We start from the raw sequence: 23,856 nt of genomic DNA on the forward strand, positions 1-23,856 counted from the left end.
ATGAAAAAGAGACAAAATGAGCTGAAGAATGTTAACTCCACAGTTACAGGGTGCAACCCTCAACATAACTGCTGACGTCATGGTCTCGACAATGACTTTTCCATGCCACCCTGTGGAGAAAGATGAAACAAATGGTACTTAGGCTAAAACATAGCTTCATTGTAATGTACATACTTCAAATCCTTTGGGAGAATAAAATAGTTTATCAGTACATGACATAGAGTCTACAGACAGATCCGAATATTGCTATTTATTAACTGGAGACATGTATACCAAGGACTTCGCATCTACCCCTTCACTGGGGCACAGAATGCCGAACACAAATGGTGAGTCCCACGTAGTCCACAACACAACTGCAGAGTGCATTCCACATTTACTTAATTCCAAAAATAATTTCAAGATATGACAAGGAATTAGTAGAGCCTGTAAAACCTTAAAAACTCTAGAATCCCCTAAAATAAATTGAGGAATAAAAGAATAAGATTCTGAATCACTGAAAATAGATTGTTTATATGTAATAAATTGTCTAGCATAAACCTAAAGCTGTAATGTTCAGTTCTCAGTAACATACTTAGGAATATTCCCTCGCTTCTCTCATAATTTGGATAAAAGAGCTCTCGTCTGGGACTTTCCTGGTGGTCCAGTTGTTAAGACTCCGCCATTCCAATGCTGGGGTTGGGGGTTGATTCTTGGTAGTGGGATTGGGGTCTAAAATCCCACCTGGCCCGAGACATTGCCAAAAGCCCCCAGCACCCCCCATCACCCTTTTTTTTTTTGGCTCCATCACATGCCAAGTGGTTCCCTGTCCAGTATCCCCTGTGTTGGGAGCAAAAAGGCTCAACCACTGGACACCAGGGAAGTCCCCAGCTCTCCTCTTTAATTCTTAACACATACCATGCTCTGTGACATGAACTTACATACTGTTGTAGGTCCATTATACTTCAAACACAAACATACAAACAAACTCATAGAAAAAGAGGTCAGATATGTGGTTACCAGAAGTAAGAGGCTGAGGGGTGAGGGGCGAGGAATTAGACAAAGGCAGTCAAAGGTACTACAAACTTCTAGGAATAAGAAAAATAAATACTAAGGATGTAATTTGGAATGTGATCAATACAATTAACACTGCTATACGTTATAATGAAAACTGTTGAGAGTAAAGCCTGAGAATTTTGATCACACATTTTCTTATATTTCTTTAATTCTGTATCCATATGACATGATGGATGTTCACTAAACATTGTGACAATAATTTCATGATGTATGTAAGTCAAATCATTAGGCTATACTCCCTAAACTTCTACAATGCTGTATGTCGATTACATCTCAATAGAACTGGAAGGAGAAAACAAACAAACAAACAAAAACAACATACCATGCTGTAATGCCTTGCTCGCTGACAATCTTCTTTGCACATGCTACAGCTTTAGCTATGTCATTTCCCATTAATTATGAAAATAAGGTGGTGAGAAATGAAAACAACACAGAAATTTCATGTAAGTTTATTCTCTTAGGTTAATGAAAGAACAACTAAATTCTCTTAGGTTGAGGAAAAAACAACTAAAATTATTTTTTAAGAGTGAGTGTATCTGTGATGTTGGAAGAAAACTCTTTCCTTATTCCGTCCAATTTGGCATGAAATAATGCATTCTGTTTCTCATTTTCCAAAGTCATTGGAATTTTTGGAACTATTGAATATGTGATAGAAGCTTCTTTTTCTTACTATGCACCACAAAAACAGAACAAAACAAACAAGCAGAAACTGGTCTAGCAGTTCTTTGCTTAGCAATTCTATTACTGGAAGTTTAACCTAAAGAAACAATAAGAGATGCATCCAAAGATGTGTGTATAAGATGTTTCAAAGCAATTAATAAAAGGAGAAATTATAGCCTAAGTCCTTAACAGTGTGAGTTGGGTAGATAAATTATAGAATATTTATTTAGTGGAATTTATTCATCTTGAAATATAATAAACATTGGTATTTGTTGATAAAAACAATTTTGTATAATAAAGAGCATATTGTAAAGCAGTAAATTTACTACAGTTTCTTTTTATGTGAAATACATTGCTTACATGTTCATATGTGGGATAGATGTGTATATATTGGTGGCTCAGCTGGTAAAGAATCCACCTACAAAAAAAAAAAAAAAAATCCACCTGCAGTGCAGGAGACCTGGGATTGATCCTTGGGTTGGGAAAATCCCCTGGAGAAGGAACATATATCCACTCCAGTATTCTGGCCTGGAGAATTCCATGGACGGTATAGTCCATGGGTTCCCAAAGAGTTGGACACAACTGAGCGAATTTCACTTCACAGATTATAATACAAAATATTTTTTAAAGTAAATTACCTGGTTACAAAAGATATTCTTAGACTAATCTTCTTTATTAGGAATTTTAATGTATAAAAATTTAACAATATAAATTTTAGATTGTTCTCCAATATTTTGTGCACCTAAGATTATACGTTATCTCTATTTCAAAAGAAACTCAATAGAATGTTTATTTCACTCCAATTAAACAGATGTGTAAATTAACTTGTATGTTAGCAAACAGCAACCTTTTAAGATACCAGCTCTTTAATTTCTTAGTTAAGAAATTAGGAGAAGGATAATAGAGTGTTTATAGAAGTTATGGTGGAATTTTTCTAGGTCCCTAATGAACTCTTCAAGACATTTTAATTTCTACTGAATCTCTGTTCTTATAGGGGTAACCAGATGCGGCCTGAGCCATCACTCAACTTCATTTTGTCTTACTGCTGTGGGACACAGGACAGCCGTCAACTGCTTTGGGGGTTTTACACCACCATTTGCTGTTGATCTGATATATCCCATAATCAGTGCTTTCATTGCTAGGATTGTAGTTTGTAGCTTTTGTGTTATAACTGCTTTCCCATTTGGTCAAACACAACCCTGAATAAAAATATTTTTAGATTATAAACAGCAACACAACTAGACTTAGAGTTCATAGCCCAATTAGTTCAATTTAACTAATTCTACTTTAGTAATGACTTTTTTATAAGTATAAAGATGTATTTACTTGTGAAATATTTTAACACTTTTGTGTTAAAGGGCTTTTAAGAAAATTCTTTCATTGGCAAATCATTTGGTAATACCAATGAAATGATATATTTTTTTAAATATTAAAAGATGCTCTTCTGCTCCCATCTCTCAGGTAAGGTTGAGCCTAGAATAGAAAATCAACAGAATTGTTGAGTGGGTTTGGTTGTTTGATGCAGATATATACACTAGTGGAAAATACTTTTATTAGGAAAAATGAGTATTTTCTGGATGAAAGAAAATTTCTTATGATACCTAGAGGTGAATTTGGTATTTGAGGTGAATTTGCCCCATAAACGGCAGCCCACCAGGCTCCCCTGTCCCTGGGATTCTCCAGGCAAGAACACTGGAGTGGGTTGCCATTTTCTCCTCCAATGCATGAAAGTGAAACGTGAAAATGAAGTCTCTCAGTCGTGTCCGACTCTTAGCGATTCCATGGACTGCAGCCCACCAGGCTCCTCCATCCATGGGATTTTCCAGGCAAGAGTACTGGAGTGGGTGCCATTGGCTTCTCTGCAACATCATGGGAGGGGGATTGAAAATCTTAGTCTTACTCAGGCTTGAAGAACCCAACTTCTAAACTGGAAATGGATAGAGTCAGACATCAAGTGTTTGAAAGAGATATCCCAGGTGCTGAAATACGTCTTATAGTCAGCTTTCATGTGCCAGCTGGCAAACTTAGTGGTGCTAGAGGAGTACATGGGAACCTGGCATGCTTAGAACGGTATAGAATTTGAACTTCCCATGCCTCAATCCTTCAGCTTGTACATCTGATTCTAAAGGAACAAGCTGATATAAGTGTACAAACCCTCCAAGAAAGAAAAAAGCCATTCACCCAAAGTCCCTTTCTTGTTATTCATTCTCTATTAGTATCTGTTCCACACCTGGCTACCTATTTGGAGGGATGAAGAAGAGTTAACTTACAGAGTCAGAGTTAACTGACTCCCTTATAGCCATCCAATCCAAGTTTCTTCAAAGTTCTGGCAAGCTCACATCTCTCAAAGACCTTGCCCTGGACAGTGACAGAAAGGAGGAGAAGCCCCAGAATAAGGACAGCCTTCACACTGACTGAGAAGCCAGACCTCCAGACTGACCAGGGTGAGCTGGACTTGCTATTTACCATCTTTTCACTTCCCTCTTATATCACTGGTTTGGTCACTCCACCCTCTGAGATATGTGGAAAACAGAAAGAGCTTATTGGTCCACTGACTTAAAAGTTTTCCTTCTTACATTTGAAGAGAGATATTCTGATACTCTAAGAATTAACCTGCAAGAAAATAATGAAATGAGATTGCTTAAAGACATTGCTCAGGAAAAACTGGGATTAGCACTATTGCCAAAAAAGAAATTTCCTCCTGTTTTATTATGAAGTTGAGCAAGTTTAGAGAAAAAAAACCTGAATGAACATTTCACTCAACTGAAAATGAGCTCCCATCTTTGATTAACATGCATTTACATTAAGTCATTTTATATGTCTGCAGTATATTGTCTTTATCTTTTTCACTTAAAATTATTTTATATATACTTTTCACAAAAGAACACGACACACTGCCTGTTGTTCTGATCAGTACAGCACAGCACCCTGTGGCTCAGCCAGATTCCTATACTAAATACTTTTGCTGTCTCTTGTAAATTCTTAATTTATAAATCCATGTCTTATTATAATTAGTAAGCATCATGTGAATAACATTCCTAACTCCTTTCTGACAATGCCTTACTTCAATTTCCATGTTAGGACATAAAGTGTCATTGTAAACCAAGGGAACTTTATAGTAAAACCTACAGAGGAATAACAGACTATGCCACCCCAAAATCTTGCCTTTTGCCCAAGGATTATTTTGAGCTGAAAGCAATTGAGAAGAATCAGATCCCAGAAATGTTCTCTCCTCCCCTTATCATCCTGAAAGCAGAACATAAATTTGTGTAGAAACAACCCTTAACACTTACCAGCCTCAAGACAGCACCAGAAGACTACAAAACAGCCATTTTGACTACATATTATCTTCCATCAGTTTGTAATGTATTTATCGTCCTGAAATTTGGCACCCTTGGCCCCTATTACTCTTTTTCTCTGTGTAGTCTTTCCTCTCAATATATGTTGTTATTTGTCAAGATGATCGATAAATCCAAATTCCAGCCACTTCTTTGAGTTACTCACCTCCGCATTTCTCATAAGTATACATGAAATGTATATGTTACTATACTTGTTTCCTTTTCTCTTGTTAATCTGTTTTTGGTTACAGTCAGTCAGTTCAGTCAGTTCAGTCGCTCAGTCATGTCCGACTCTTTGCGACCCCATGAATCGCAGCATGCCAGGCCTCCCTGTCCATCAACTCCCAGAGTTCACTCAGACTCACGTCCATCAAGGCAGTGATGCCATCCAGCCATCTCATCCTCTGTCGTCCCCTTCTCCTCCTGCCCCCAATCCTTCCCAGCATCAGAGTCTTTTCCAATGAGTCAACTCTTCGCATGAGTTGGCCAAAGTACTGGAGTTTCAGCTTCAGCATCAGTCCTTCCAAAGAAATCCCAGGGCTGATCTCCTTCAGAATGGACTGGTTGGATCTCCTTGCAGTCCAAGGGACTCTCAAGAGTCTTCTCCAACACCACAGTTCAAAAGCATCAATTCTTCGGCGCTCAGCTTTCTTCACAGTCCAACTCTCACATCCATACATGACCACTGGAAAAACCATAGCCTTGACTAGACGGACCTTTGTTGGCAAAGTAATGTCTCTGCTCTTCAATATGCCATCCAGGTTGGTCATAACTTTCCTTCCAAGGAGTAAGCGTCTTTTAATTTCATGGCTGCAGTCACCATCTGCAGTGATTACAGAGACCCAGTCAAAAACTGAAAAGGGTAAAAGGGAAACAAATGTTTCATCCTGTACGGTTTCTAGTGATGAGGATGGAACAATGACAGGCTGGAATACTCCACTCTCCCTAGAGACTGCAGTTGAGATATGGGATAACTGACAACAGACCACCAGAAAGTAAGAATTCTTACCATGTCAGTCTCCCAGCTCTCTGTAGTGCACAGTCAAGAGAGGAGGATAAAACTTTCTCCTTGTCCCTTCCTTTCTGAATTCACAGCAGCAGGAGAAAAACATTTGTGAAAATAGATCTTGAATCATAACTCTTGTGAATTTGGTTTTTGTAATCAACACCTATAGTTATTAACTGTTAACCTCCCAGAAAGAGTTATGTTTCTTTGTCTCTGTCATTTGTCATAAAGATGAAAAGCCATAAGATAAGAATCTCTATTTGCCTTGTTTTATATGCTGAGAACTTGGCTATGTAACCAGTGAGAATCCTCCCTCTGGTTTCTGCCACTTGAGGGGTGCAGGTTGTCTGTCAAGCTTGCATCAGCAGCTAGTCAGCCAGCTAGGAGCCTAAGACGTAAGTGACAGACAACCTTCTCTTTGTCCAACCGTGCTGGTTCTCAAAGGACTTTGTCTTAATAAGGGGTCTTAGTTTCTCAAGGCCTCTATCACCTCTACCTTCGTTACCAGGCTTGTGAAGGAAAAACTTTCATAGCAGTATCACCTTTCAGGTAACACATGTTAGGAGATCAGTGATTCAAGGTGTCTCACTTTGTGGGAGATAGAGGTTTCTTTTTCACTTATAACAAGGAAGGTCTTTCCTTCCTTAGGCTTTCTCTGGAGTGGCTCTTAATCTTGAGAGGGCTACATTTCTTAAGAGACACCTCTTGTGTCCGTGGTTAAATCCTAAAAATAGTTTCAAGCCATAATAGACTCACTGGTTGAGAATCACAACTGGAATACATTTATTTAAGATTTAAACTTTTACACCTAAAAGGAATTTTAAGAGAGCCCACATTTTAACAAAGGTCATATTTTTACCTATGGGAAGATCAAATTGCAACGAAAAGAAAGAAAGAAGGAGAAAGATAGGTATAGAATACCTTGGTTAGTGTGAAGGAAAAAAAAAAACAAAACACTTTCTTAAGATTAGGAGGGGAAGATCAGAAAATAAGCATCAATAACTGCAGACGTCACTCAAGCAGGTATAAAAAATTAAATAAAGATAGCTGGCAAAGAGTTTGGGCAAAGGTCCAGAAAATGCACAGGTAGGCTTGATTTATTGTCTGTTATATTCTAAGCAGACACAACCATGTTCAGACCTTCCCGTATTTTGGGGCTCCACTACAAAAAAATTTTTTTTAATTTACATATCCTTGAACTATGCTATCTTACTGTTAAACAAAGTATTATAGTAATTGACTTAGATTTCTGATAATAGGCAAGTATGCCTGAGTTCCTTCTTAGATAAACCCTACAATTTTTTCTCAGTGCTATAGAAATATTGACCTTACCATATCTTTGAAATGCAAGCATCCTAAAGCAAACATGGGACTGGAAAAATATATAGATTTTAAAAACAAACTGTTATTTGATACTTTCATAAGCTCCCTTACTCCAGATCTTGTCCACAGCCTTCATAAGATTACCTTTTAAAGACAAGTAAAAATCTTAGAAGGTGTACCCATAAATCTTGGTAAAAGGGGTCAGCCATCTGAGTGTGTAAACTTACCTTGTTCCATCTGCAGAAACACCATTTAGAGCTAACGATTCTTTCCTAAGCTATTGAGTTTTGTACTACTGTACCTGAATGTGGCTAAAATGTTTAATTGAGACCTGTAAGATTGCTGCATCTATCTGTAAGTCTATATTTATCTGTGTATATATGTTATGTATATGGGATATTTTTCTCCCTCTGGATATATTCCTAAAAACTTGTGAAAGGGCTCTATTTAACTGGCTTAAAGAAAATAGAAACATTTGTATAAATTAAGACTAGTCATGGGATTTCCCTGGTGGTCCAGTGGCTAAGATTCTGAGCTTCCAGTAGGGAGGCCCAGGTTCAGTCCTTGGTCTAGGAAACTAGATCCCACATGCTGCAAATAAAGATGCTGCATGCCACAACTAAGATCTGGTGCAGGCAAATAACTAAATATATTTTTTAATAAAATAAATTAGGCTCATCAAATAAGTTTATGTTATCTCTACTACATGTTTGAGATGATAAAATTATAAATTCAATCTAAGAACTCAATTTACATATATTTGCATAAGCTCAGGCTTATTTTTACAATGTGTTAAATCATTTATTATCACATTTTTGCAGTTTAAAAATTGTAAAATACATAAAATTTAACCTCTTAGCCATTTTTAAGTGTACAGTTCAGTAGAGTCAACTATATTCACAACATTCATTGTTGTGTAATAGGTCTCTAGAACTTTTTCATGAAAAAGTAAAGCTGTATATCCACCCAAAAACAACTCTCTATTTTTCTCTCCTCCAAGCACCTGGCAACCACTATTCTACTTTCTGTTCCCATGATTTTTACAGGAAACCTAGAATCACAATTTTTTGCTGGTGACTTATCAAGATGTTTCGCAAAAGTGGAATAATACAGTATTTGTTCTTTTATGTTTGGCTTTTTTAACTCAGCATAATATTCTCAAGGCTCATCCATGTTGCAGCATGTGACAGGATTTCTTCCTTCTTTTAAGACTGAAGAATATTCCATTGTATGAATAAAACACACATTATTCATCCGTTTATCAGCAGACATTTGGACTGCTTCCATTCTTGGATATTGTGAGTAAAATGCCACAATGAACATGTGTGTGCAAATATTTTTTTCAAAATCCTGTCTTTTAATACTTTTGGATATGAGAAGAGGGATTGCCAGATCACATGGTAATTCTATTTTGTGGGGGTTTTTTAATATAAAGAGAAATGGTTACATTTTAACACATGTGGGCTTTTTAAAAAATTTATTTATATATTTATTTATTTATTGCTATACTGGGTCTTCAGTTAGGACTTCCCTGTAGCTCAAACGGTAAAGAACCTGCCTGCGATGCAGAAGACCAGCGTTTGATCCCTGGGTTGGGAAGTTCCTCTGGAGAAGGGAATGGCAATCCACTCCAGTATTCTTGCCTGGAGAATCCCATTGCTGCACAAGCTTTCTCTAGCTGTCTCAAGTGGGGGCTACTCTCTAATTGCAGTGTGCAGGCTTCTCATTGAGGTGCCTTCTCTACTGCAGAGTGTGGGCTCTATGCCACATGAGCTTCAGTAGTTACAGCTACTGGGCTCTAGAGCACAGGTTCAGTAGTTATGGTCCATGGGCCTAGCTGCTCCGTGGCATGTGAGATCCTCCAGATCAGGGCTTGAACCCCTGTTTCCTGCTTTGGCAGTTGGATTCTTTACCACTGAGCCACTGATGCGAGGAGCCAACTCATTGGAAAAGACCCTGATGCTGGGAAAGATTGAAGGCCAAATGAGAAGGGGGTGGCAGAGAACGAAATGGTTAGATAGCATCACCAAGTCAATGGACATGAATTTGAGCAAACTCTGGGAGATAGTGAAGGACAGGGAAGCCTGTGTGCTGAGTCCATGGGGTCACAAAGAGTCAGACACAGCTTAGCAACTGAACAACAAGGAAGCTCTATTTTGAATTTTTAAAGGAATTTTCATGCTGATTTCCACAGTCCATACACCATATTATTAATACATTCCTACTGGCAGTATTCAAGGATTCTAATTTCTCCACATCCTCACCAATGCTTATTTTATTTGTTGTTTGGGGTTTTGTTATATTTTGGTTTTATAATGGCCATCCTAGTGGGTAGGAGATGATATCTCATTTTTAGTTTAATATGAATTTCTCTAGTGATTACTGATGATGATGATCTTTTCATATGCTTGTTGGCCATTCCAGGGATCAAGCCCATGCCCCCCACGGTGGAAGGTGGAGTCATAACCACTGGACTGCCAGGGAAGTCCCTCTCTTACCCATTCTTTAATCAGGTTCATCGTTTTGGTGTTGAGCTGTTAAGAGTTCTTTATATATGCTAAATATTGCCCTTTATCAGATATATGATTTACAGTTTTTCTCCCATTCCACAGTTCCTTTTCACTCTGTTGATTATTTACTTTAGTGTGCACAGGTTTTTAAGATATGAACCCACTAATCTATGTTTGCTTTTGTTGCCTGTGTTTTTGGTGTCTTATCCAAGAAATCTTTGCCAGATCCAAGGTCACTAAGTTTTTCTCCTATGTTTGCATCCAGGAGTTTTACAGTTTTAGGAGGAGATGAGGATTGAGTACAGTTTTCAGAAAGAGTATGGCTGCATTAAAATTTCCTACTTCTAGGTCTCAGAACCGTGAATCAATACATTTGTTGTTTTTGTGGTGCATTGTTACAGCAGTGCTAGGAAGCAAATACAGAGGGTGTCTCCCTTGCCACCTTGTTGCACTGGCTGGTTTCTAAGTAGAAGGTAAAAGGAACTTTGGATCTAGGATGTCACCAATTTCACAGCCTAGTAGTATTCTCCATTTTTACAAAAGAATTCTCTTACATGATTTTTCCCAAAAGGAATGGGCTCTAATTCATATGCTAACTCACAAATTATCCTGAATAAATAAATATATTTAAGGAGTATATTTGTATATGGAGGCAAATGAACTTCTCCATAGTGTAAGTGGGACCACAATCTAGAAGGCTAGAGTTATAGTGACTTTGTGTCCTTGCTAGAAACAAAGGTTCTTTTGAAGTCAATATATACCATGTTCTGGTAAAAGTTCATTATGCCTTTCAAGTATCCTATGAGGACACACAGGTGTACTATGTGAGAAAAATATGAAATTCCATTGTTAGGACTGTGGAGGCCTTAATGAGATTACTATTCTGGATCTTTACATACTCTCACAACTCAAAACCGGCTCACTGGAAGGTGGATATTTTGTAAAAATCAATGCTCCTTGTGGGCCTTCAACTTTGTGTAAGTCAACAAGTGGAAGATGATCTTTCAAATATGGCTTGGCCATTCCTGAATACATCATCATGACCTTTGGTTTGTGTAAGATTCCAGACATCCACCAATTAATAACAACATCCCCTTCCAGTTACTTTCCCATTTCTTTACTCTTTTAAAAACTCTTTTCTCTCCTTCCATTCCCTCCTGAATTCACTCTAATCATCCTTTTATCCTCACCACTCCATTAAAATCATTCAACTGGAAGTCACCAATGAATTCCAGATGTCAAGCCAAAAGCTCAGATTAGTCTTCATCTCATCAAAACCCTCAGTGGCATGTGACACACTTCACTCCCTGTTTTGTGAAACTTGGCTTCTGAGACACCCAACTTTTCTTTCCCTCTTTCCCTCCCTCCCTCCTTTCTTCCTTCCTCTACTTTTCCTCTTCTTTTTCTCCCTTCTCCTTCCCTGTCTTCCCTCCTTTCTCCCTCCCTCTCTCTCTTCTTTCCCTTCTCACCCTTTTCCTTTCTTCCTTGGTTCTCTTACCTCATAAGCTTCTGCCTCTGTCTTTTTAATTGCATCATTCTATTTCCCCTTTTTCTAGGCATAGGAGCTCCCTATGGTTCAGGCTGATGACATTTTTTCTTTATCCATCAACAATCTCCTGGTGATCTCACCTGGTCCCACTGCTTGAAACACTATCTGGGCACTGATAACCTCACACAATTATATCTCCAACCATTAAATTGTCCCAGAATTCCAGACTCAGTTCAGTTCAGTCACTCAGTCGTGTTTGACTCTTTGTGATCCCATGCAGCATGCCAGGCTTGCCTGTCCATCACCAACTCCCAGAGCTTGCTCAAACTCATATCCATCAAGTTGGTGAATTCCAGATATATACATCCAAATGAGTACTTGATGTTTCCATTTGGTAGTCTAATCATTTTCTCAAACCCAACATACTCAATAAGAAAATTTTGGACTTCCCTGGTGGCCCAGTGGTTAAGAATCCACCTGCCAATGCAGGGAACATGGGTTCTATCCCTGGTCCAGGAAGATCCCACATGCTGTGAGGCAACTAAGCCCATGCACCACAACTAGAGAGTATCCCCCACTCACTGCAACCAGGGGAAGCCTGAGCACAGCAGTGGAGACCCAGCACAGCCAAAATAAACAGATAAATAAATCTTTCTTAGGTCAAAAACTATAGAGATATCCTTGATTTCTTTCTCTCATATTCACCTTTTGTCCATCAACAAACGAAGTTGGCTCTACATTTAAAATATACTCAGTCTTACTTCCTCTCTACTGCTATTATCTCAGTCAAGCCACTTTAATTTCTCTCCCATTGATTCATGGTTCTGGGACCTAAAAGTAGGAAATTTGAATGTAGCCATACTCTTTCTGAAAACTGTACTCAATCCTCATCTCCTCCTAAAACTGTAAAACTCCTGGATGCAAACATAGGAGAAAAACTTAATGACCTTGGATCTGGCAAAGATTTCTTGGATAAGACACCAAAAACACAGGCAACAAAAGCAAATACAGATTAGCGGGTTCATATCTTAAAAACCTGTGCACACTAAAGTAAATAATCAACAGAGTGAAAAGGTAACTATGGAATGGGAGAAAAATTGTAAATCATATATCTGATAAAGGGCAATATTTAGCATATATAAAGAACTCTTAACACCTCAACACCAAAACGATGAACCTGATTAAAGAATGGGTAAGAGAGGGACTTCCCTGGCAGTCCAGTGGTTATGACTCCGCCTTCCACTGTGGGGGGCATGGGCTTGATCCCTGGAATGGCCAACAAGCATATGAAAAGATCATCATCATCAGTAAGCACTAGAGAAATTCATATTAAACTAAAAATGAGATATCATCTCCTACCCACTAGGATGGCCATTATAAAACCAAAATATAACAAAACCCCAAACAACATATAAAATAAGCATTGGTGAGGATGTGGAGAAATTGGAATCCTTGGATCGTGCCAGTAGTATAAACAGAATAATACTGTGTGAATTCTTCTGTGACTTGCTTCTTCCAGTCAACATAATTTTAAGATTCATTTAAGTCATAGTGTGCTGTTAGAGTTCTTGTCTTTTCAGCCTGTGTAGTATTTCATTATATAGATGTCCTACTATTTATCTCCTCTAATACTGGTGGACATCTGAGCTGTTTCCAGTTTTTTGCTGTTAGAAATAATGTGGCTGTATGCATTATTGCAAATGCCCCCCAAGTGCAAAGATGCAAGCTTCCCTGAAGGGTATATGGACATTTACTTGACTTAGAACTGATTAAATTTTTGGGGGAGGTCAACCTAGCAGGTATGAAATGGCACCTGTGATTTCAATGTGCATTTCTTAGATTACCGATGAAGTTGGGTATCATTTTATATATTTATGGACTATTTGTGTGTGTGTGAAATACCAGTTCATGTTTGTTGCTCATTTTCCTACTGGATTTTGGTCATTCTCTTATAGATCTGTAGTTTATTATATATACTTGATATTAATCCTTTGTCACTTTTGTATGTTTCAAGTATGTTTCCCCACTTTAGGACTTGTCTTTTTTTTTTTTTTAACAGTATGTTAATTGTTTATTTATTGAGAGACTATTTCTCACCCCAGATAGTCATTAGGACTTGTCTTTTCTCTGCCTTTGTGGTATCTTCTAATGAACAGAAGTTCTTACTTTATTCACATTTACCAATCTTTCCTGTTATGATTTGTACTTGTATATTAAAAAATTCTTCCTTAATCTGAGGTCATAAAATTATTTTCTATATTTTCTTCTTAATAGTCTATCTTTGCCCCTCCCATTAAGTCCACGTTAATCCACCTACAACTGATATTTATGTGTAGTATTAGGTAAAGATCTCATTTTTCTATTTCAGTGTAATCCGTAGCAATTTCCATCTTAGCATAAACTCTAGTTTTCATATACATATGGTTTCTGGTACCTCTGTATTTTTCCATGGCCTATTTGTTTATTCTTGTAGAAAGTCTGCACTATCTTATTATAGCCCTTCATATGTGATGGAGCAACTCTTCCCCAGTCTCTTTCTTCATTTACTTTTAATTCCACATAAAATTTAGAACTAGATTGTCATATCCAGTAAGATTTGAAAAACCTCTTGGAATTTGATGGAGCAACTCTTCCCTAGTCTCTTTCTTCATTTACTTTTAATTCCACATAAAATTTAGAACTAGATTGTCATATCCAGTAAGATTTGAAAAACCTCTTGGAATTTTAATAGGCTTTGCATTAATGCTAAGTCACTTTGGAGGGAATTGTCACACTTACTACGTTAAACTTTCCTGTTCATGAACTTGGTATGTCTGTTGACTTTGGGTCTATATTAGTGCCTTCCATTAAAGGTTTAAAACTTTCTCCAAAAGGGCTTGAACTCTTTATTAGATTTAATACTAGCTACTTTATATCTGGTTTCTATACTGTTGTGTTCACAAAGTTTTCTAACCTGTTGATCCTGATGCTTTATCTGGGGAGTCTTTCATGCCGTCTCCCGTCTTCTGTAAGTAATCGCCACTAAGTCCCCCTGTCACATGCTCTAGATTGGCTCTTCTGATCCTAAGTGGATTACTGCTTTGCTACTGAATCTTCCTAAATTTCTTTCCACACCTGTAAAATGAGGAACTCCAATGGAATTGATTTGGTGCTTACATTAAAAATACCATATGGGAAAGTGGCCAGTATGTCCCTTCAACTGCTTTCTTCCAAGACAACACACGGTTTTCTTTCTTTGTGTGCTCATGGAATTTTGCACATTGTAGTCATTTTGAGTATTCATTGGGTATAAATTATTTCTTGACTCTCAAAGGACAGAAAGAATATTCCTTGACTCATATCCCCTTTCCAAATGTCATGTATAGCATCAGAGTGGGCACTCAAATGCCAAAAAAAAAATAGGCTCTTTCACCTAGGGATAAAAACAAAACAGGTACTATGTAACTAAGTAAAATTAAGCCCACACTCTTATAACTACCATGAGAAATCTATTCAGAATGACATTAGAATTCTATACTCTTCAAAGAGATGTTAAATATATTTCCCAAATAATCTATATATAAATGCAAAATATGTAGGTACAAAACTCCTTTCCTTCAAATGACTCTTTTTATGAGCATTGAGCAAATTTAGAAATATTTTCAGTATAAATATAAAAAGGTTTTATTAACTGCTTTCATCAGAAGAATGAGAATATTATTTTCCTCACCATCTGAACTTTGGGTTTGACTGTACTGCTGTGACTTAGGAGGAACAATGGATTAGAAAAGAATCTTTCAGATCTTTCTTGGATGAGAGCTTGGCTTGGATTTTTCTGTTCTTGAGTTCGCACTTAATTGGTTATATTACTTGGGGTATGAATGCATATGCTTAACTGTTTCCTCTATTATAAGATGAAATTACTGAAGTATGACTTACCCTTTTCTTTCTTACAAAGTTATCACTAGATGGCAGTACACTAATATTTTTAAATACCTAAAATATTTTAAAATGTAAAAGAGTTTAAGCTACTGTAAAAAAAAAAATCACAAAATATTTTAAAAGATACCAACTTTTACCACTAAAATAAATATATTTTAAAGCACCCATTATTGAAAAAGCTGTGGGAAAATATGCATCTTCACGTATAGATGTGGTGAAAGTCAGAGAGCAACTTCGTGTATCAGAAAATTTCAATTGTTCATACTTATTAAATCAAGCACCACAAGAAACTACTTTTCGGAAAAGCTATGCATTTAGATTTACTTGTAACGATATCATTAGAGTATCCTTTATACAAGTCAGAAATCTAGTGGAATAACCTGAGTACCCAATTATAAGAACTTTACACAGCCTAGCTATACAGTCTTTCTATAAAACTGACTTATTCACACATTTAAGTCCAGAAACTTCTGGTTACTAATTACATTCCATCAGACTCAGGCATGTGTTCCTAAACTATATCAATAGTACTTTTTCCAGTGATTTCGTGGCTTGGTATTATGGAAACCAACAAAATACAACTATGAACACAATTGGTTCAAAGAAAACTTTGTTAAATGCTTTAGAAAGACTGGCTAAAGATGAGTTACTTTAAAATTCACAGTTGTGCTTGCCTCTGCAGCAAATATACAAAAATTGGAAGGATACAGAGAAGATTAGCATAGATATCTCACCCCAGAAGTGTTCCTATAAAGGGAATAGAGAATGATGTTGTCCTTGGAGGGTTATGTAGAGTCCATGGAGAGTTCTTTGTAAGATAGACGTTTACCAGGGCACTTTGCATGGTGATAAAAATCATCCAGCAAAGAGGGAGAAACTCAGATGCAGAAAACACTCAGCTTGAACTGGAGTAATAAGAGGGCTGTGATGAAGATTGCCTGTGGAAAAAATAAATGCTGGAAAGGATGTCGAGACAGGGGAACCCTCCTACACTGTTGGTGGGAATATAAATTAGTAAAGTCACTATGGACAACAGTATAAAATAGAGCAACTGTTTTTGTTTTTCAGTTGCGAAGTCATGTCCGACCCTTTGCGGCCCCATGGACCGCAGCAGGCCAGGGTTCCCTGACCTTCACTGTCTCCCGGAGTTTGCTCAAACTCATGTCCATTGAGTCAATGAAGCCATCCAACCATCTCATCCTCTGTTGCCCCTTTCTTCTCCTGCCCTCAATCTTTTCCAGCATTTCAGGGTCTTTTCCAATAAGCTGGCTCTTCACATCAGGTGGCCAAAGTATTGGAGCTTCAGCTTCAGCATCAGTCCTTCCAATGAATATTCGGGATTGATTTCTTTTAAAACTGACTGCTTTGATCTCCTTGCAGTCCAAGGGAGTCTCAAGGGTCTTCTCCAACACCAGTTTGAAAGCATCAGTTCTTCAGTACTCATCCTTCTTTGTGGTCCAACTCTCACATCCATACATGGTTACTGGAGAAACCATAGCTTGGACTATGTGAACCTTGGTTGTGATGGTTCAAGCAAAGTGATGTCTCTGCTTTTTAATATGCTGTCTAGGTTTGTCATAGCTTTTCTTCCAAGGAACAAGCATCTTTTAATTTCATGGATGCAGTCACCATCCAAGGTGATTTTGGAGCCCAATAAAATGAACTCTGTCACTATTTCTGTTTTTTCCCCATCTATTTGCCATGAAGTGATGAGACCAGATGCCATTATCTTAGTTTTTTAAATGCTGAGTTTTAAGTCTGCTTTTTCACTCTCCTCTTTCACCTTCATCAAAAGGATCTTTAGCTCCTCTAGCTTTCTGCTATTAGAGTGGTGTCATCTGCATACCCGAGGTTATTAATATTTCTCCCAGCAATCTTGATTCCAGCTTATGATTCATCCAGCCCAGCATTTCACATGATGTACTCTGCATAAAAGTTAAATAAGTAGACTGAATGATATACAGCCTTGATGTACTCCTTTCTCAATTTTTAACTAGTCCATTTTTCCATATCTGGTTTTAACTGTTGCTTCTTGATCTGCATACAGATTTCTCAGGAGGCAGGTAAGGTGGTCTGGTATTCCCATCTCTTGAATTTTCCACAGTTTGTTGTGATTCACACAGTCAAAGGCTTTCACATAGTCAATGAAGCTGAAGTAAATGTTTTTCCGGAATTTTCTTGCTTTTCCTATGACCGAATGAATGTTGGCAATTTGATCTATGGTTCCTCTGCCTTTTCTAAATTCAGCTTGTACATCTGGAAGTTCTTGGTTCACATACTGTAGAAACCTAGCTGGAAGGATTTCGAGCATAACCTTACTAGCATGTGAAATGAGTACAACTTTACAATAGTTTGAACATTCTTTGGCATTGCCCTTCTCTGAGATTGGATTGAATACTGACCTTTATCAGTCTTGTGGCCACTGCTGTGTTTTCCAAATTCACTGGCATATTGAGTGCAGCACTTTAACAGCATCATCTTTTAGGATTTGATATAGCTCAGCAGAAATTCCATCACCTCCACTACCTTTGTTCCTAAGGCCCACTTGACTTCACACTCCAGGATGTATGTCTCTAGGTGAATGACCGCACCATCGTGGTTATCCAGGTCATTAAGACCTTTTTTGTATAGTTTTTCTGTGTATTCTTGCCACTTCTTCTTAATATCTTCTGCTTCTGTTACTACTTACCTTTTCTGTCCTTTATTGTACCCATCTTTGCATGGAATGTTCCCTTGGTATCTCTATTTTCTTGAAGAGATCTCTAATATTTCCCATTCTATTGTTTTCCTCTATTTCTTTGCATTGTTCACTTAAGAAGGCTTTCTTATCTCTCCTTGCTCTTCTTTGGAACTCTGCATTCAGATGGGTATATCTTTCTCTTTCTCCTTTGCCTTTCACTTTTCTTTTCTCAACTATTTGTAAGGCCTCCTCAGACAACCATTTTGCCTTCTTTCATTTTATTTTCTTGGGGATAGTTTTGGTAACTGCCTCCTGTACCTGCATCCATATTGCTCCAGGCACTCTGTCTATCAGACCTAATCCCCTGAATCTATTTGTCATTTCCACTGTAAGATCATAAGGGATTTAATTTAGGTCCTACCTGAATGGCCTAGTGGTTTTCCCTACTTTCTTCAATTTAAGTCTGAGTTTTGCAATAGGGAGCTCATGATCTGAGTCATAGTCAGCTCCAGGTCTTGTTTTTGCTGACTGTACAGAGCTTCTCCATTTCGGCTGCCAAGAATATAATCAATCGGATTTCAGTATTGACCATCTGGTGATGTCCATGTGTAGAGTCATCTCTTTTGTTGTTGGAAGAGGGTGTTTGCTAAGACCAGCTCGTTCTCTTGGCAAAACTCTGTTAGCCTTTGCCTTACTTCATTTTTTACTCCAAGGCCAAATTTCCTGTTTGACCACATCCGATTTACCTTGATTCATGGATGTAACATTCCAGGCTCTTATTCAATATTGTTCTTTACAGCATTGGACTTAACTTTCACCACCAGACACATCCAGAACTGGGTGTCATTTCTGCTTTGGCTCAGCCTCTTCATTCTTTCTGGAGCTATTCCTCCAGTCTTTCCAGTAGCATATTGGACACCTATTGACCTCAGGGGCTCATCTCTCAGTGTCTTATCTTTTTGCCATTTAATCCTGTTCATGGGGTTCCAAAGCAAGAATACTGAAGTGATTTGCCATTCTCTTTTCCAATGGACCACATTTTGTCAGAACTCCACACCACGACCCGTCCACATGACCCTGCAATCCCACTCTGGGCATATATCCAAAGAAAAACATTATCTGAAAATAATCACGCATCCCAATATTCATTGCAGGATTGTTTACAATAGCCAAGACATGGAAACAACCTAAATGTCCATCAACAGAGGAACAGATAAAGAAGATGCGGTGCATATATACAATGAAGTATTAGCCATAAGCAAGAATGAAATAATGCCATTGGTAGCAACATAGGTGGACCTAGAGAGTGTCATACTGAGTGAAAGTAAGCCAGACAGAGAAGGAGCAATATCATATAGCACCCTTATATGTGGGATCTAAAAAGAAATGATACAAATGAACTTACAAAACAGAAAGAGACTCGCTGACTTAGAGAACGAGCTTATAATTGCCCTGGGGAAGGATGAGGGTAGGGATAGTTAGAGAGTTTGGGATGGACACGTACACACTGCTTTATTTAAAATGGATAACCAACAAGGACCTACTGTAGAGTCCATGGAACTCTGCTCAGTGCTAAGTGGCAGCTTGGATGGGAGGAGGGTTTGGGGGACATGTACGTGTATGGCTGTATTCCTTCGCTGTTCATCTGAAACTATCACAACATTGTTTGTTAATCAGCTGTATCCCAACACAAAATAAAAAGTAAAAAAAAAAAAAAAAACTGCATGTGGATACACTGCCATTGGCAGGAACAAAGGCCCTTCATCCCAGTGAAAAAAGGCTAAGGAAGGGAGGGTGAGCCCAGGGAAAATGTGAGCTTTATATGGTGGCCAGGAGCGGAGAATTTTGTATCAGTTGCTTCTGTTCTGGCAGTGTAAAGTGAGGCCAGGTTATCTACTGAGAGAAGAGTGTGGAAGGCCAGTGGTTGGCATGTGTGCTGGGACTTTGAAATGAGAGAAGTAAATGGTAAATGAGACTTTGAAATGAGAGAAGTAAATGGTAAATGGGACTTTGAAGTGAGAGAAGTAAAATGGCAGCCATTTTGAAGAGTCAGGACACCAACACTGAAGGATTGCAGAGAAGTGACTAAGACAACCAGGCAGACTTGAGAGGCCATTTGAGATTTGTGGTTATGAATTTAATGTGAGGGAAACTCCCTCGGGGTCTGGTGGTTAGGACCCCAGCTTTCACTGGTGAGGGTGGGGGTTCAATCTCTGGTCAGAGAACTAAGATCCCTCAAGCCAGTGGCATGGCCGAAAGTACAAAAATAAATAAATAAAGTGAGATCTGTGAACATGCTTATGAATTTTTCTGCAGCCATATCCATCTTCTTTGGTACAGGTAAGGAGGTAGGAAATACCAAGTGTCACATCATTTTTTCCTAAGATATACATAGGCACTTTTTCAGAGACACTAAATCGCTCTGAACAGAAAAAGACAAGATATGAATTGCAAAGATGTATTGAAAATGCTTAGCATGCATGATTTCATACCTGTGATTAATTAGCAATGATTTCAATATTTGCAAAATTATCTGCCTCTGAATTCAGTCATAAGGCATTAATCTAAGCAAATAAAATTAAGAGAAAGCAACAATTTATCTAATCCTTCTTTATATTCTTTCACAATCAGCAAGGTGCATAAATGAGTTTTTTAAAAGGCTTAAAATACGTTGATAAATAAATTCTGAGTTTATTCCTAAAGTTGTGTAAATGCAGCATTTCTAAGAAAACATCTAATTCAAAGGTCACACTTTATGAAAACAAAATCCTTAGGGCAGGCTGTTTTCATTTTTAGCTATTTGGCATTCTGCTTCCTTTTAAATTTTATATTGCCCAACAAGAGTAGTTATCTTTTACTATTTTTAGAGACAACTCCACAGATGAAGGTGTCACAGGCTTACACAGGTGGGATTTTTGCCTAAGATCAATTTGTTTAATATAACAAAAAGGTATTCTTTTGTTATATTTATATTGAGTATTGAGGAGTACTTGCGTCATTCAAGATTACGTCTGGGTTATTTAATTAAGAAATGAATGTACTGGAGATATATTTGATAATCAACATTTTAGACAAATATTCACTAGCTTAAGTCAATTAACAAACGTAAATATACTCTAGGCTAATATCAAACAATAAACACATGAGGCAAACATTAAGCCTCTTAGAAGGAAGACCATGTGCTTCCGCTTCTATAAAAACATTATTTGTTTGAAAGAACGGTAGCATAAACTTCCACTCAACTATTATTTCCTTAATATGAAAAAGAGATGAAATAAGCTGAAGAAAGAAAACGCCACTGCTAGACTCTGCAATCCTGAACATAACTCCTGAGATCTTGGTTTGACACTTGTTTTTCCATGCCACCCTGTATAGAAAGATGAAACAAATGGTAATATGGTTAAAGGGAGTACATCAAGGTTGTATATTGTCACTCTGCTAATTTAACTTATATGCAGAGTATACCATGTATAATTCCAGGTTGGATGAAGCACAAGCTGGAATCAAGATTACCAGGAGAAATATCAATAACCTCAGATATGCAGATGATACCACCCTTATGGCAGAAAATGATGAAGAACTAAAGACCCTCTTGATGAAAGTGGAAGAGGACAGTGAAAAGAGTTGGCTTAAAACTCAACACTCAGAAAAGTAAGATCATGGCATCTAGTCCCATCACTCCATAGTATATAGATAAGAAAACAATGGAAACAGTAAGAGACTTTATTTTTGGGGGCTCCACAATCACTGCAGATGGTGACTGCAGCCATGAAATTAATAGACAGTTGCTCCTTTAAAGAAAAGCTATGACCAACCTCAACAGCATATTAAAAAGCAGAGACATTACTTTGCCAACAAAGGTCCATCTAGTCAAAACTATGGTTTTTCCAGTATTCATGTATGGATGTGAGAGTTGGACTATAAAGAAAGCTGAGTACTGAAGAATTGATGCTTTTGAACTATGGTGTTGGAGAAGACGCTTGAGAGTCCCTTGGACTGTAAGGAGATCCAACCAGTTCATCCTAAAGGAAATCAGTCCTGAATATTCATTGGAAGGACTGATGCTGAAGCTGAGACTCCAATACTTTGTCCACCTGATGCAAAGACCCTGATGCTGGGAAAGATTGAAGGTGGGAGGAGAAGGGGACGACAAAGGATGAGATGGTTGGATGTCGTCACTGATGCGATGGACGTGAGTTTGAGTAGGCTCTGGGGAGTTGGTGATGGACAGGGAAGCCTGGCATGCTGCAGTCCATGGGATCTCAAAGAGTCGGACAGGACTGAGTGACTAAACTGAACTGAAAGCTGAATTTGGGTATCAAACTAGAAACCAGACAACAAGAATCAAAGATTAGGAAAAACTATTTCAACTATCCATTCATCTAGCCATTGGCTCATTCATTAAAAAAAATAGCTATGGAAAGGATATGTCTGAATTCAACCTGAAAAATACAGTGATGACATTGACAAATATGGACTAAAGTCCAAAAATCTTTTCCTTAGAGCACACCTTGAATTCTGTGGAAGAAAATGAAAAACAATTAATGAATTAGAGTCAGAATTTAAAAATGATGTTTTATGCTGCATTTCAGGGATCCTTGTGCCAATATTGATTGAGGAGAAATCAATCAATTTTTGAGAGTTCAATGTAATTTTGAAAAAAACTTTGCTGTTAAAAGCCAACATCATGGTAGGAAGATTAAAAATGAGAAAAGTAGTACCTTACTCAGGCTTACAGAACCCAAGTTCCAAACTGGAAATGGCTGAAGTAAAACACCAAGGGCTGACAGACACATTCCAGGTTCTCAAATGTATCTTATGTAATAGTCAGCCTACATGTGCCAGCTGGCAAATTTAGTGGCAATAGATGGGGAAACAGTGGAAACAGTGTCAGACTTTATTATTTGGAGCTCCAAAATCACTGCAGATGGTGACTGCAGCCATGAAATTAAAAGGTGCTTACGCCTTGGAAAGAAAGTTATGACCAACCTAGATAGCATATTCAAAAGCAGAGATGTTACTTTGCCAACAAAGGTCCATCTAGTCAAGGCTATGGTTTTTCCAGTAGTCATGTATGGATGTGAGAGTTGGACTGTGAAGAAAGCTGAGTGCCAAAGAATTGATGCTTTTGAACTGTGGTGTTGGAGAAGACTCTTGAGAGTCCCTTGGACTGCAAGGAGATCCAACCAGTCCATTCTAAAGGAGATCAGTCCTGGGTGTTCTTTGGAAGGAATGATGTTAAAGCTGAAATTCCAGTACTTTGGCCACCTCATGCGAAGAGTTGACTCATTGGAAAAGACTCTGATGCTGGGAGGGATTGGGGGCAGGAGGAAAAGGGGACAACAGAGGATGAGATGGCTGGATGGCATCACCGAATCGACAGACTTGAATTTGAGTGAACTCTGGGAGTTGGTGATGGACAGGGAGGCCTGGCGTGCTGCAATTCATGGGTTGCAAAGAGTTGGACATGACTGAGTGACTGAACTGAACTGAGAGGAGTACATGGGGACCTGGTATGCTTAGAATGTTGTAGAATTTGACCCTTTCATGCATCAATCCTTCACTTGGTACATTTGATTCTAAAGGAACAAGTCAATGTTTTGAATAATTGTAAGTGTACAAACCCACCAAGAAAGAAAAAAACCATTTGTTCAAAGTCCCTTTCTTATTATTCATCTTCTATTAGTATCTGTTCCACACATGATTACCTGTTTGAAAGGAGAAAGAGAAGTTAACTTACAATTTGCCAGACTGACTCCCCTAAAGCCATCCATTCCAAGTCTTTTCAGAGTTTTGGCAAGCTCACATCTCTCAAAGACCTTGCCCTGGACAGGGACAGAAAGGAGGAGAAGCCCCAGAATAAGGAGAGCCTTCAT

General features: G+C 38.1%; 1 protein-coding gene across 1 annotated transcript; it reads right to left on the reverse strand.

Moving 5' to 3' along the window:
* On the reverse strand, nucleotides 1-23,856 carry LOC109558714 (lysozyme C-2-like). The gene is made up of 4 exons (XM_019960047.2): nucleotides 23,721-23,856; nucleotides 2,755-2,912; nucleotides 1,376-1,449; nucleotides 1-110 (listed from the first exon to the last, which is right to left on the reverse strand). The coding sequence occupies exons 1-4, from the start codon at nucleotides 23,854-23,856 to the stop codon at nucleotides 44-46; spliced, it is 435 nt and encodes a 144-aa protein (XP_019815606.1). The 3' UTR covers nucleotides 1-43.

The sequence above is a fragment of the Bos indicus genome, chromosome 5 (genome assembly GCF_029378745.1).
Source record: "Bos indicus isolate NIAB-ARS_2022 breed Sahiwal x Tharparkar chromosome 5, NIAB-ARS_B.indTharparkar_mat_pri_1.0, whole genome shotgun sequence".
Lineage (NCBI taxonomy): Eukaryota > Metazoa > Chordata > Mammalia > Artiodactyla > Bovidae > Bos > Bos indicus.